General features: G+C 42.7%; 2 protein-coding genes across 2 annotated transcripts in view; one reads left to right on the top strand and one right to left on the bottom strand.

The window, feature by feature from the left end:
* LOC307206545 (alpha-2-macroglobulin-like protein 1) overlaps positions 1 to 15,549 on the top strand; it is an 83,527-nt gene that overhangs the window by 2,599 nt on the left and 65,379 nt on the right. The gene's annotated exons all lie outside the window — the stretch shown is intronic.
* On the bottom strand, positions 10,969 to 14,212 carry LOC307206538 (alpha-2-macroglobulin-like protein 1). Its single transcript, XM_079959905.1, has 4 exons — positions 14,070 to 14,212; positions 12,822 to 12,924; positions 11,436 to 11,477; positions 10,969 to 11,229 (listed from the first exon to the last, which is right to left on the bottom strand). Exons 1-4 carry the CDS (start codon positions 14,130 to 14,132, stop codon positions 11,204 to 11,206), a joined length of 234 nt encoding a protein of 77 aa, XP_079816031.1. The 5' UTR covers positions 14,133 to 14,212; the 3' UTR covers positions 10,969 to 11,203.

Here is a 15,549-nt window from a genome sequence, read left to right as displayed (position 1 = left end):
GCTTGGTAACTACAGGTAGTATAATGAAGGCACCAATCTTAGTTTTCTTTGCCCTTCCTTCCTTTGTCTTGCCGCTTTCCTTTTTTTCTAACTTGATGCCCAAATATTGAGCCTGAAAATAACTCACACATTCGTGAGAATAGTTAAAATTGTTCCCTCTTATGTTACAATGTCATCTGATGTTAATGTTACATTATTTGGACTATTGCAATGCTTTCTACGTGGGGCTACCTTTGAAGGTGACCCGGAAACTACAACTAATCCAAAATGTGGCAGCTAGACTGGTGACTGGGAGTGGTCGCCGAGACCACGTAGCACCGGTCCTGAAGACCTACATTGGCTTCCAGTACGTTTCTGAGCACAATTCAAAGTCTTGGTGCTAACCTTTAAAGCCCTCGGCCCAGTATATCTGAAGGAGCATTTCCACCCCCATCATTCATCCCAGACACTGAGGTCCAGCTCCGAGGGCCTTCTGGAGTTCCTTCACTGCATGATGAATGATTTTAGAGTGTTGTTTGTGCTGTACTTTTGTACTGTTTTATTGTTGTTAGCCGCCCTGAGCCCGGCTTTGACTGGGGAGGGCGGGATATAAATAAAATTATTATTATTATTATTATTATTATTATTATTATTACAGGGAACCAGGCAGAGGGCCTTCTTGGTATAAATATTATTGTTATTGTTATTATTAGGCAAGATTAACACCAATCTTTAAAAAGGGATCCAGAGGGCATCCTAGAAACCAGAAGCCCATTAGTTTAAGGGTTTTTTTCCTGGGAAAACTCATGAAAATACTTAACTATATATAGAAGTATATACAGTGGTACCTCAGGTTACATACGCTTCAGGTAACAGACTCCGCTAACCCAGAAATAGTGCTTCAGGTTAAGAACTTTGCTTCAGGATGAGAACAGAAATCGTGCTCTGGCAGCGTGGCAGCAGCAGGAGGCCCCATTAGCTAAAGTGGTGCTTCAGGTTAAGAACAGTTTTAGGTTAAGTACGTACCTCTGGAGTGAATTAAGTACTTAACCCAAGGTACCACTGTAGAAGAACAAGTCTTGCCCAAGGAGAATGAGCATGGCTTCTACAGGTTGCCGGGGAAGGACCCAGGTGAGGAGTCTTAGAAAATGGTGGAAATGTGGGGATCTTCAGTCCTCGCAACTGCCCCATTGGGGCAAGACCTACTGGGAAGAGTTCTGTGACCACTAGGCCTGAGCTGTTTTGGTTCCTTTGAATAAAGAATTAACTTGGCTGACACGGTGTTTTATTGTTGACCTGCTCCTGACTCCCAGCTCCTGAAAGCAGTTTACAAGAACCTAGTGCTATGCAGCAATAACAGGCTCCATGATCTTTTTGCCAACCTCACACCTGTCAGGGACCTTCTGCTCTCTTTTGCCAAAGGAGGACAGTTCAGTACAGCTTCTTTAATGGAATCAGAGAACATTTCACAAAGTTCAGATATGGCTTCTACAAGGCTAAGTTCTGTCTCACTAATCTTTACTTGAGATTGTCAAAAAGTATATAGAGGTGATCCTATGAATATTGTATACTTAGAGTTTCAAAAAGCTTTTGACAAAGTGCCTACCCCCTTGAAGGATTTGTAATCAAGTATTGCTACCTCGTTGCTCACTCTTGTTTCGAGAACATTTCCTCAAAGATAAGTCCTGCTGATTTCAAAGGAACTTATCAAAGTAAGTGTGTGGAGGATTATAGACTGATCTCTTTCAAATTCACTGTAGCATATGAAATTAAATCAAAATTAAAGGCAAAATTAAAGTAACCAAGTACAATATTTTAACTTAAATTGAAAATGTTAAGAAATCATAATGAGGAAGAAATAGGAATCTGTTATATGTTTTTACCATGTTTCCAAGCATCTGAAATGGGCAAAGTGGTTGAATTGTATGATGTGACAGTAGGGTTAATTTAGCTTCTAACAATGTAGTTTCTACATCCCAGAATGGTTATTGTATTTGTATTTGTTTAAAAACCACTTAAACCTTTTGTTTTTTTAAAAAAACTGTAATTCTGTGATAAGTTTACATCTTGCAATGTTCAATGGAATGTACCCATTGGTAAGTATATATAGGGAGCTGCACTGCAAATTGTTTTTATAAATTAGCACCTAACTTCCCAATGGTGCATAGCAGTAGATTGTATAATACAAACTCTACTGAGATGATTTTTAAAGAAATTATGAACTATTATGTCACATTATTAATTTTAAGCAAGAGCACTGTTTGGCAATTAATTGGTCTTTTGCTTTGCATCCCTCAGATGTGCTTTATTTTGACAATAGTTACTATAAAGCTTAGTATTTATCTTATAAAGCATAGCACTTAGATAGCACTTTCCCTACGTTTAAGTTAAAATATGATTACTGGCTTTATTTTGCCTCTAATTTTGATTTAGAAGACATCTGAAGGCAGCCCTGTTTAGGGAAGCTTTTAATGTGTGACATTTTAATGTATTTTTAAACTTTGTTGGAAAGCCGCCCAGAGTGGCTGGGGAAACCCAGCCAGATGGGCGGGGTACAAATATATTATTATTATTATTATTATTATTATTATTATTATTATTATTTTAATTCAATACATTGCAACGTGTTTGAAAGAGATCAGGCTGCATGCCTCTGCACACTTACTTGATAAGTCCCTTTGAAATAAAGAGGGCTTACTTTTGAGTAAATGTGCATAGGATGGTGCCTTCATGCTGCATTCCTTTTCTCCAACAAATTCAGTGGCTACAAATAAACAAGGATTCAGACTTCAACCTGCTGTCCCTTTCACCAGGTGCCTTTGGGCTTCTTACTCAAGCATATAATAAAATAAAGATTCCCAGTATTATGCAGCCCCCCTGTGCTTGGTGGAACCCCACATCCCAGCCTGGGTTCTTCTGACCCAAGCATCATTCATAGCCGATTAGCAAGTACTTGAGCCTCAGGCTCCTTGGCCAAATAGCTCCTCTCCATTTGAATGGAGGTTTGGAAAAGTTCTCCGCTGTGGAATGGAAGTGGTGGGGGAATGTCTGGTACTGAAGGAAGAAGGAAGTTTACCTGCTTTTGTTGGAGGAGATAAAAAGATAAAGGGAGGGGAAGCCATGGAGAGAAGGCTGCTCTTTGGCTTTCTGTTGTGTGTTTTTGTTTTGTTTTGTTTTTGTATTGACCTTGCTTACTGTATGTTTCTTTAACAGCTGCAAGGCAGGTAGAAGTTCATCTGGAGAGCAGTTTTCTTCATGCTTATTTTCTGCATGTTTATGGGCTGCTGCTGCTGCTGCTCCTTTGTGTTCATAGTGTAGACATTTTTTTTATTGTAACTTGTATATTTTGTTACACTGTTCCTTAAGGTGTCATCTGTTTTCCTGGCGTTATGTTTTGATTGTAGTAGAAATAATAATAGTAATAACACTTTTAAAAAACGAATATATTTTATTAAGTTGCACCATTTTTGACATATAAAATCCAATTCACAATTATGTTTTTTTCTCTTATTTTTGTGGACTTCCCACCCCGTTTTCCATGGAGTTGTAGTTTCTGCTGCACCTTATCTCCTATCTGTTAAATCAGAACCACAATACAATAATCTCATTACTTCTGTTGCTCATAGCTCAAATCCTGCTCATGAGTTCATCGTAGTATAATATTTCTTTAAGTAGTCTGACAGCCATTCTTCCCTAAAGCAATAACACTTGTATAGCAACTGCAAGTGTCCAAAGTCAAACTAGTTGAAGGAAGGTAGGAAATTTGAAAATAATCCTCCCATCAGATGTCAAGGAAATTAACCACAATCTGACTTTCAGAAGACACCTGAAGGCAGCCCTGTTTAGGGAAGTTTTTAATGTCTGATGTTTTATTGTATTTTTAATATTTTGTTGGAAGCCACCCAGAGTGGCTGGGGAAACCTAGCCAGATGGGTCAGGTATGTAAAAATCAATCAATCAATCAATCAATCAATCAATCAATCAATCAGTCCCACCAAGCCAGTGAACTGCTGCCCTCTGTGGCCAGAAATGAATGGTCAATAAATAATAATATACAAAATTCTCTGGTAGTGGAAATCATAGAACTGTAGAGTTGGAAGGGACGCCAAGTCATCTAGTCCAACCCCCTGCAATATAGGAAACTTGGCTAAAGCAACCATGACTTGGCCCTGTGAGTTGTTTGTGTCTGAAGTTACTTTGCTTAGCCAGTGCTCCAAGCAGTTTCCTTGAAGGAAATAATGGGGGGAAACAAAACCTGTATCAAAAACCTGTATCTGCCTCTGAGGAACCCATAAGTGGGACATGGCTCCATTTCACTTTTGACAACTGCTATCTGTGGGTGGCGCTGTGGTTTAAACCACTGAGCCTTGGGTTTGCCAATCGGAAGGTCGGTGGTTCGAATCCCCGTGATGGAATGAGCTCCCGTTGCTCGGTCCCTGCTCCTGCCAACCTAGCAGATCGAAAGCACGTCAAAGTGCAAGTAGATAAATAGGTACCACTCTGGCGGGAAGGTAAACGGCGTTTCCATGTGCTGCTCTGGTTCGCCAGGAGCGGCTTAGTCATGCTGGCCACATGACCCAGAAAAACTGTCTGCGGACTAACGCCAGCTCCCTCGGCCAGTAAAGTGAGATGAGTGCCGCAACCCCAGAGTGGTTCACGACTGGACTTAACTGTCAGGGGTCCTTTACCTTTACCTTTGTATCTGCAAAAAAAGGAAAAATGTGCAATGCACCTGAATGCCAGTAAAAGGAGCACAATTCACTTCTGCATGCAGTTGAGCCCTGGATTCGTGGGCAATTTAATCAGATTGACATTTGCTGCCATTTAAGATGGCAAAATTGCCTTGGTTGGAATCACGGAAATGCTTACCGCAGCCCAAACAGACCCAGAAGCAGATAGCGCCAGCAAAGAGGAGCCCTCACACACCTTGCTGGGCCTTCTCGCGAGGTCTATTCTCCTTCGGCCAGCTCTGACAATAGCAGAGGATCTGCCAGGTTGCAAAAGAGTGGCCAGCATCTGACAGGGGTTTGGATGTGGCAGAACTGCACCCACCCCTTGCCATGGCACTTCCATGTCCTTGGGATGCCCTTTTTTGTGGCCTTTCCCTGGCCCAATTGCTGGAGGATGTCTCAGCTGCCTGCTGGCCTGTCCATGGGCAGGAGGATGAGTTCTTGCTCTTAAGGAGCACCTGCCAGGTCCTCTCTGCCAGAGGGTTTATACATTTCATTAGTTTTACAATCAAGTTAACATTTCAGAGTCTGACCTCTTTCCCCCTCTTTCTGTGGTTCCTTCAATTCATTTTTTAATATTTTCTGCATATTCAAATTCATTTAATTTGCTCATTTAATTATCTATAAATATATACTCATGAAACTGCAGGTTGTTACAATTATCCTGCCAATGTTTTTATCTGTTTCCAATTTATCTGTAAATATTCAATAAACCATTTCCATTCTTTTATTACAAAAAATTATTTCTTATTCTTCCGGTAAGTTTCGCCATTTCTGCATATTCCCTAAGTTCTTGTATCCATTCTTCCTTTGAGGGGACTTCTGCTCCTTTCCACTTTGGGGCAAGTAGCATTCTTGCTATTTTTCAAAATTTCTGAACAAGTTAGGTAGCTCTGTCCCTAAAATTCCCAAAAGTAAAGCTTCTGTATTTTGTTGCTTTTTTTTTTTTACAAAAGTTGTTTTGAACATCCTTTTCAATTCGTTAAATATCATTTCCAAGTAAGCTTTAACCTTACTACAAGACCACCACATATGATAAAAAACCTTCTTGCTCTTCAAATTTCCAACACTTGTTTGCTTTATGTTTATACATTTTTGCCAGTTTACTCTGTGTTAGATACCAATGATATATCACTGTCATTTAATTTTCTCTTAAAACACAACATGCTGAAAATTTTATATCCATATTCCACAAACGTTCCCATGCTTCCCTATCTATATTATGACCAATATCTATTGCCCAGTGTATCATTGCAGATTTTACTTGCTCATCCTTTGTCCCCCTTTCCAATAATAGTTTATACATTTTAGACAACACTTTTACATTACATTACAACAGGTCTCTCTCCAGTTGTGATATTTGTTCCCTAAACCCTAGTGCCCTATCTTTCTTAAATACTTCATTTAAATGATGATATTGTAAGCATGTTGTTAATTTCCACATAATTCTTTAAATTCTTTTAATTTATACTCTCCTCCCTCTTGTTTATGGGACGTGGGTGGTGCTGTGGGTTAAACCACAGAGCCTAGGACTTGCCAATCGGAAGGTTGGCGGTTCGAATCCCTGCGATGGGGTGAGCTCCCGTTGCTCGGTCCCTGCTCCTGCCAACCCAGCAGTTTGAAAGCACGTCAAAGTGCAAGTAGATAAATAGGTACCACTCCAGTGGAAAGGTAAACGGCGTTTCCGTGCGCTGCTCTGTTTCGCCAGAAGCAGCTTAGTCATGCTGGCCACATGACCTGGAAGCTGTACACTGGCTCCCTCGGCCAATAAAGTGAGATGAGTGCCGCAACCCCAGAGTTGGTCACGACTGGACCTAATGGTCAGGGGTCCCTTTACCTTTACCCTCTTGTTTATTAAATTTCTATAAGTTGTCCACTGCCAGAGGGTTCTTACCTTATCCATACTTCCCCCAGTCCAGAGCATCAGAATGGGGTTTGGATCTCACTCTTAGGACTCAATTTCAAGCACACTTAACTTTGAAATGAGCCCCATTGAATCCAGCAGGATTAACATCCAAGGAAACAGCCATAGGATTGAGTAACCCTGGTCGCCATTGCTTTGTGAATTTGAGGAGGCTTCTCACATAATCCGGAACCCAGGGGTAATCTTTGCTACAATTTGAGTGGTGTTTTCTGTGATAGTGGAAAGAAAAGGATAAATGGACAATGGAAAAAATGGAATGACTATGTTTTTGAATATATACAATCTGATATATTTGAACAGGTAATGACGGAAGATACATGGGAAAACAAATGTCAAAAGATTTTGAATAAATGGACAAGTTATAGGAATTGGATAGCATGGGGGGAAGCCAACCCAAGCATCCAAATTTGAATAAATAATCTGCGCACATGGTTAAAGATCTGAAGAGAGAACAAGTTTTTGGGGGGAGGGGTTAAAGGGGAGGGAGGAAGGGGGAAAATTAGGATAAATGAGTAGGGACAAAAGTATATACTGTTATGTATAACTAATAGGATGATTTTTGATGCATGTTATTGTTAGATTTTCGACTGAATGATTTTTTTTGTAAGTTATTTGACATCCCTGGATGAAACTGTGATTATAAAGAATGGGGAAAAAATAATTAAAAATAATAATAATGGTACCAACTCAGTAGCTAGGGAAGAGCAGAATCTAGTCCACTTGTTCTTGCAAGGCAAAGGTGTAAGGAAGTCGGGTTTGAGAGCAAGGACGAAGCTTCAGGAGTCTAAAATTCATGGCCAGAGTTCCAAGACGGCTTGGGGCCTGCAAAGTTGTCCCGTTGTGTTTCACCATCTGCCTGCCAAGCTCAGAAGCAGAGGACACTCAGCAACTCTTGAGAATCCTTGTCTCTGCAGAAATTCCAGCAGGCAGATGCTCCACCTGGAGGCCTGAATCGCCTCTTTTTTTTCTTCCTCTCCTGGGAAACAGCACTGGAATCACGCAACTCTCCAAACCTCCCCTCTCTGTCAGAGCAGGTGGTGCTCCTAAGCCCTTCTCACCCTCCGCAAGTGGGGAAGGGGCAGCCCCTAGCGGTGGTAAGGTGGGGGCACACTAAGAAGGCTCTGTTGCAGAGTCTCACCTCACCCTTCCTCTTCTGAGCCCTTGCCACCAAGTGCATCCCCCTCCTGGTGCAACAGACTGCTTGGAGGGAACCATGCTAGGTCTCTGTTTTGCTGCACATAGGCTGCCCGCATAATAATAATAATAATAATAATAATAATAATAATAATAATAATAAATTTATTTATACCCCTCCCATCTGGCTGGGTTTCCCCAGCCACTCTGGGCAGCTTCCAACTGACTATTAAAAACAATACAGCGTCAGACATTAAAAACTTCCCTAAATAGGGCCGCCTTCAGTTGTCTTTTAAAAGTAAAATAGTTGTTTATTGCTTTGACATCTGCTGGGAGGACGTTCCACAGGGCAGGCGCCACTACCGAGAAGGCCCTCTGCCTGGTTCCCTGTAACCTTGCTTCTCGCAGCGAGGGAACCGTAAGAAGGCCCTCGGCGCTGGATCTCAGTGTCCGGGCTGAACGATGGGGGTGGAGACGCTCCTTCAGGTATACAGGACTGAGGCCGTTTAGGGCTTTAAAGGTCAGCACCAACACTTTGAATTGTGCTCGGAAACGTACTGATTCCTCCAGACCTTTGTGCTTAGTGCAGAAAAAGCTGGAGTTTGAGCTGATGAGGATGTTGCAGGCCTGGCTGGCATTTCTCCCTCCACAACCTCTTCATGCGCTGGAATAGTATAGAACAGAGATCAGGCCTATCCCAACTTTAGTAGGAAATTCAGTTTAGTTTTCTGTTTTCACAAAGTTCACTAGGTGGACAGGGGAGGGAAAGAGGGAGCAATGGTCACCTGTGGTAGGTTATAGAGGAGAGTGGAAAAATTATTTGTCCAAAGGCTTGTGGCAAGAACGGCCTTTGTGCTTTTTGGACAGTCACGCAGATAAACTGAGAGCAGCTCCTTTGGTCACGTATGAGAAGAGCTATTATTTCTCCTGTGTGGATCCTGCCCTGGCCCCTTTAGTAGAGACCGTAAAGGGTTGAGGAGTTAGAAAGGGATTATTGTATGGCAGGGAGAATTCAGTTCCTATCTTAATGCAAATCTATCTAGTTCTCCCTTGGGTGACCAAAACACAGCTTGTCCTTTGAAACATATGGTTTTTGAAGTGCAGCAATCCAACCCCACAATGGGTATATTTGGGGAATACAAATATTTCACAAATGTCTGCAAAAAAAAATGCAGATATCTGTGAAAACATCATACACAGATGCAATATTTATTGGGGGGGAATGCATTGCAAAAAATGTGAGAATTATTAGGAATTGCTGTTGTTTTCCACTGTTTATGGAAATGTAATTGGAAATGTAAATGGAAGTGTGAATGTAATTTGTATTTCTCCTTAATTGTGATGCTTTTGTAACCTGCCCTGGGACTTTCTGCTGAAGGATGTACTATCAAATAAATGAGCAAATAAAGAAATAACGAAATAAATGCTGGAGTTTCGTTTGTTACCATGAGCCCTTTCTGGGGAATGGAAAGTGAAACAAAGAATGCTTCATATAAAAGAAGCAACAAGTCCAGATGCTGGAAGCTCAGCAAGATGGATCAACAGCTGCCGACAGGAAGAGGTAAAATTCCAGTTCTGTGGGTGGATTCAATGAGGGCATGCTTTTTTCTCATGAATTGTCATGAATTCTCAATGAATTTTCACCTACGCCCCCCCCCATTGCACAATTATAATTTTTGCAGTCCCTCAGTAGTTGAAATACAGCATGTGATGAACATACTATATGTGGGTGGCGCTGTGGTCTAAACCACTGCTAATTGGAAGGTCAGCAGTTCGAATCCCTACAATCCTCGCTGGCCCAAGTAGGACAAATTCAGCCAGATAGCCATGGTGGTTATCTAATGCTTATTAGATGGATTATCCCCAAAATTGATCAGAAGATTCTGATCGGCAAGTCCTAGGCTCTGTGGTTTAACCCACAGTGCCACTCGCGTCCCTACCAACTGCTTTTAGAAATAGATTAATTGCTTAAGGATGAGGGACGAAGGTTGAACTGGGTGACCTAATTTATTCCAGGTCATCACATGATTCTAACATGTGTTCAGACATTTTTTCCAAACAGTGGAGACCACTATAATACTGGGAACTGGTCAGACATACATTACAGAGATGTCTCACTGGCGGTAGGGGGGAGGCTCATTAACTTTCTGTCCTAAATCTGAACCCTAGTCGCACCTGGGATGTGTTTGAAATTGACTAGACCAGTTTGTTAGTAACTTCTGGTCTAGTCAATCTCACTTGTCGTGAGCATTATCCAATAGGCACCTGTAACACGCATCTATTGCAAATTTGCTGGTTTCTCTTCTGGGGATATATAGCAACTCTTTCAAGACACTATGTGTGCTATTGTAAACACCTGCAGAACTTGTCTGATCAGAGAACAATCTGGGGACCCCGAAAAAAGAACTTGTATACTGTAGTAAATTATGGCAATAGCACCTTTGCACACGTGTGGAAAGCTGCCTGTTTCCTCCCTTAATTGCAGTGGCTTATACTCACCCAAACAAAAGCTGCTTCAGAGGGTTGGCAGAACTTCCATGGAGCAACACGTGATGCTGCATTTTATGAGGTGGAGGAACTGCAAGCAGGGGGCGGGAATCAGTGGGCTCCCCGCATACATGAAGAAGTTGTTATGTACTGAAGTTCTCACCCTGGGCCAGCAGGGGGATACTGTAGATAGTTTTCACTCAGGTCCACATATGCAAATAAAGGACTGAAAGTGACGTTCAGTGATTGGATAGTTACAGAAAGTGGTTACAGTTGCGTTGTAGTGGAGCTCTATATAAGCAGGCTGGCTGAACCCTTCAGTTCAGTTCTGTTCTGGCCTGTGAATAAACATGAGCTGTTTGAAGAATCGCTGTGTTGTCTGATATGTTCACCCACAACTTAACAGAAGTGCTATTCTTTAAAAGTTTTAAAGGCACAAGGAGATAGGATAATATTATATTAAGGATGGAATAACAAATAAAATGAGTAATGCAACAATAACAAAAATAATAGTAAGCAAAGAAGATTGCACACAGGTGAAGTACTGGGTTGTGGGGGAGGGAGGTGAAGGGATTAATTGAAATTGTTAAAGACTGGTATAGGATTTAAGAGATTTAAATTTCCATAAAGCTCCTATAAGGGAAGCAGAAAGCAGCAAGAAATATCAAGTAAAGGTATTGGAAAGGAGATCAGTGTGAATGAATACATGAGACTTATGATTTTATTTTGGAGTTGTCTGTTGTAAAGAATGTATATTACGTGAAGAAAAAAATAAAATAAAATAAAAAAGAGAGAAGTGCTTTTGGGCTTGCACACAGTGATCTTTGGAGCCAAGACATCATCTGTACAGGACCTAACACAGCAGTCTCAAAACAATGACCTAAGATGGGAGATCTCCCGCAGCAATTGTGCTGTTCATCTGGGTTTGCTTCACATCTCGGATGCAGAGCTAGTGGTGATCTTTCTTTGTGCTCTCTGTGGGAAGAAATACAAAGAAAATAAGGCACCATATCTTAAGCCTTTGTGGGTCCAGGCCAGCCACCCATCATGATGTGGAGCGAGGGGAGTTCTCCTTGCACAGTGGATGTCTGCATGATTCCACCTAAAACTCACCAGTGGCTATTATGAGCATTATGTGACTCTCCTTTCTGACCTGTGCCCAAGCCTCGTTCCATCCTTACCTGTGCTGCAGGGAGCGTTATATTCAACTTCCGCACTGTCTTCTGTTTATGAGAGAGAACAATTCATGAGACAGAGATCGAACCCCAGAGCAAACCTCTCTCCCACCCCCCATCAGCAGGAAGTCAGGGTCCTCCAAAAGTTTCTGAACTACAACTCCCATCATCCCTGACAATTGGCCGTGCTGGCGAGAGCACATGGGAGTTGGAGTCCCATGGCATCTGGAGGACCTGAAGGATAGCTGAAGGATAACATGAGACTTCTAATCCCAGGGTCATAGCTTTGAGCCTCACGTTGGCCAAGAGATTTCTGCATTACAGAGGGTTGGTTTAGATGACACTCGGGGTCCCTTCCAACTTTACAATTCTATGATTCTGTGTCCACAGGTTCCTCATCCCTGTTGCGGAATCCCACTCAGGGAGGGCAGTGTGAGAAGGACACAATGCGCCCTTCCACCCCAGCCTCAAGGGGCTGGTGTCAGGGAATGGGGAATGCAATCCATAGCAGACCAGCTTCTCTCTGATGGAGAGCTGGAGGGGGAAGAATTGTGCGCTCGCCCTCTTGCCCACAGCATGTTCAGAGAGAGAGGCAGAAGCTGAACAGCTTAGGGGGGGAGTTACCCAGTTACGAGATAATGACGACAGAACCAGAAAGGAGGGGGCAGCTAGCTGAGACATCTCTTGAGAGCGTGGAGGGCTCTCTTCCCCATGGACTTGGAGGTCTGAACGTATCAGAGAACAAAGGAGTCAGAGGGAGGGAGGAACTTCTCATAGACGCCCAGATTGCTGCGGAAGCCGGAAGGATGATTAGACTAGGCACCCGTTCTCCTTGCGGATAGCTGTGTGTTTGTGCTGGCAACATGACGCTGTAATAAAAGGACTATAAATTTATCAGCTGCTGGTTAATTCTGATCTGTGAAGTTATCAAAGTGAGGGGAGGACTCTCCACGCCTGACAGCTGGGATCGAAGGGTGTACGGCTGCGGAAATCCTTCTCACGCCGCCCTCCCCAAGCCGTGTTGCGAGGCTGGGATCCGTTCAGATCGCAGCATCACAACGCAGTGCAGGGATGGCTCAGGGATGGCAGCGTGAGTAGCGCTCTCCCCCACCCCGATGCACCCAGGGCAATCGCCCTGGCAGAAGCCACCACCACCACCCTTGGCAAAGGTAAGTGTGGAGAAGTCCAACTAGCATGACTTCACACATGCAGACACTTGGCATGAAAACAGACATAGAAAGATCGCGATGAAGGGTTACTGAATGTCCCTGGCAGAGTTCTTTGGAGCACATATGCTTAGGGAGAAGGGGATTGGGAGACAGGCAGGATTGGGGTGATCTATAAATGCACTTTGTGATGAATGGTACCCATTTCCAGCAACGAGATGCTTACCTGGATGGTAATAATCATACACTTTTACTATTGCTGGCTTTAGATCCATCACTTCTGTTTCTTGTTCCACCGACACACTGTAGTTTTGAACTTCACTATCCAGCTGAAGACAGGAAAGAGGGGTAGGAGATAAAAATGGCAGGAAGTGTGTTCGTCCATCAGAATGGGTGGGGTGGCAAACAAATCTACAGTGGTACCTCAGGTTACATACGCTTCAGGTTACATACGCTTCAGGTTACAGACTCCGCTAACCCTGAAATAGTGCTTCAGGTTAAGAACTTTGCTTCAGGATGAGAACAGAAATTGCACAGTGGCAGCAGGAGGCCCCATTAGCTAAAGTGGTGCTTCAGGTTAAGAACAGTTTCAGGTTAAGAACGGACCTCCGGAATGAATTAAGTACTTAACCCGAGGTACCACCGTAATTAGGATGAACTACAATGTCCACACCTCCATTTGCCCCACTGCATTTGCCCCCGAAGAAATCTGGGGTTTACTGCTGAATCAGACCAAACGGCAGTTGGGTTTTCCATGGCTTGATTTCGTTCCGACTTAGCGGCAAAAAACAGGTTTTCCAGGGGAAAGCTGCAGGGCAAGCACAAAGCTGCTCGAATCTACACCTAGAACGAATCCATGTCTCTACCCTCATCGTTCAGCCCAGACACTGAGGTCCAGCTCCAAGAGTCTTCTGGTGGTTCCCTCCCTGTGAAAAGTGATGTTACAGGGAACCAGCCACAGGGCCTTTTCAGTAGTGGCACTTGCCCTGTGGAACGCCCTCCCATCAGATGTCAAGGACTACCTGACTTTTAGAAGACATCTGAAGGCAACCCTGTTTAGGGACATTTTTAATATTTGATGTTTTATCGTGTTTTAAATATTCTGTTGGGAGCCGCCCAAAGTGGCTGGGGAAACCCAGCCAGTTGGGCGGGATATAAATAAATTATTATTATTATTATTATTATTATTAGCAGAAGACAAGCAGAAAACTGATCAGAACTGTACTTTCTAGGCACGGGGCAAGTGGAAGTGTGGAAGAGCCTCTGATAGGCAAGTTTTTGAGTTCCCCAGGACACTTCTTCTGGCTTAAGGAAAAAGAAGGAGTAAGGAAAGGTCTCCCATTGAGGGCAGGCTTTGCTTTGGTCCTTACTTCCATGCCCTCCTTGCCTGACTCAAAGGTGGAGCATTACCCCAGATCCCCTTCTACATATCCCTGATCTTTGTCAATCTGATAGAGATCTGAGTAGGCCTCACCTGATCCAGGTAGATGTGGATCTTGTCAGGCTCAAACTCCACCTTTTTGACGAGGGGCTTCATTAGGAGCTGTCAGAATATGGAAGAAATGGGCATTGTGAATGAACAAATCAAGCCAGCAGCCCTAGGCCACCACTGGTGGGCTGCCATCCCATAAAACGTGGGCTCGTACAAAACAAGGACAACAGTTTTATAGATCCTCACAATTGTTGCACAGAAAATGACTAGAAGGTTCAGCACTCTGAGACACCTTACTGCAGAATATGATACATATATGATATACAAAAGAGAAAATAAGGATAAATATGAGTAAACGGGACACTTTATAACATGCTTCATACAGGAACAGGGCACTGTTTGAAATGTGGAACTTCCCACACCTAGAAAAATAGGGGCTCAGTGTAACTTTAGATTGCGGGGACCCGTAGCAGCAGATTGTCACCAGACACCTTAATTCTGTCCACATCTTTGTCAGGATTGGCTACTTGGGGAAACCAAATGAGATCAGTAACTGCTTTCAGAGTTATTTCAGAAGATTGTATGCACAAGGGCCGGAAGAATTTCTTAAGAAATATGGATTACAAAAAATTTCGCAACAAAGTATGTTGCTTTTAAATGAGAAAATATCTGAACAAGAAATTGAGGGTGCCATTCAAAACATGCAACCGGGGAAATCTCCAGGGCCAGATGGACTAACCTCCAGATATTACAAAGCTTTGAAAAATTGGATAATTCAGCCGCTTAAGGAGGTTTGTAACGAGATACTAGAGGGGAAAAGGGCACCTGAGACGTGGAAAGAAGCCTTCATCACACTTATACCAAAGACTGAGGTTGATAAAAAACAGATCAAGAACTACCGCCCTATATCACTACTTAATGTGGATTACAAAATTTTTGCAGACATTTTGGCAAAAAGATTAAAGAAGGTATTGGTGGAGGAGATCCATAAAGATCAGGCAGGCTTTCTCCCGGGTAGGCATGTATCTACTAATGTAAGGAATATAATTGATATTATAGAAATGTTGACAGTGAACATTAATACGAAGGCAGTTTTAATTTTTGTGGACGCGGAGAAAGCCTTCGACAATATATCTTGGAAATTTATGAAAAAGAATCTCCACGGGATGGGGGTAGGCCAAAGGTTTGAAAATGGTATAAGTGCAATTTATTCTGAGCAAAAGGCAAAGCTAATTGTAAATAATGTAGTTATGGATGAATTACCTATAGAAAAAGGGACACGTCAGGGGTGCCCAATATCCCCATTACTTTTTATATCGGTCCTGGAGGTCCTGTTAAATATGATTAGGGGGGACCAGCTGGTAAAAGGGATTCAGGTCGGAGCCAGACATTACAAATTAAAGGCTTTTGCAGATGACTTAGTACTGACCTTGCAAGAGCCAGACACTAGTACCAAAAGAGCTTTAGAACTAATTCAAGTATTTGGCCAGGTCGCAGGATTTAAGTTGAATAAACAAAAAAC

Source organism: Podarcis cretensis, assembly GCF_951804945.1.
Source record: "Podarcis cretensis genome assembly, chromosome: 17".
NCBI classification, from domain to species: Eukaryota; Metazoa; Chordata; class Lepidosauria; order Squamata; family Lacertidae; genus Podarcis; species Podarcis cretensis.
Note: the sequence above shows the minus strand (reverse complement) of the source record. Positions and strands in the feature narration are given on the sequence as shown.

Bases quoted from the DNA above. Each gene is read 5' to 3' on its own strand.
- LOC307206538 (XM_079959905.1), bottom strand. From the start codon at position 14,132: ATGAAGCCCCTCGTCAAAAAGGTGGAGTTTGAGCCTGACAAGATCCAC. The intron at 12,925-14,069 runs GTGAGGCCTACT...TCCTGTCTTCAG, and splicing joins TCCACATCTACCTGGATCAG to CTGGATAGTGAAGTTCAAAA. The intron at 11,478-12,821 runs GTAAGCATCTCG...TCTCATAAACAG, and splicing joins GTATGATTATTACCATCCAG to AAGACAGTGCGGAAGTTGAA.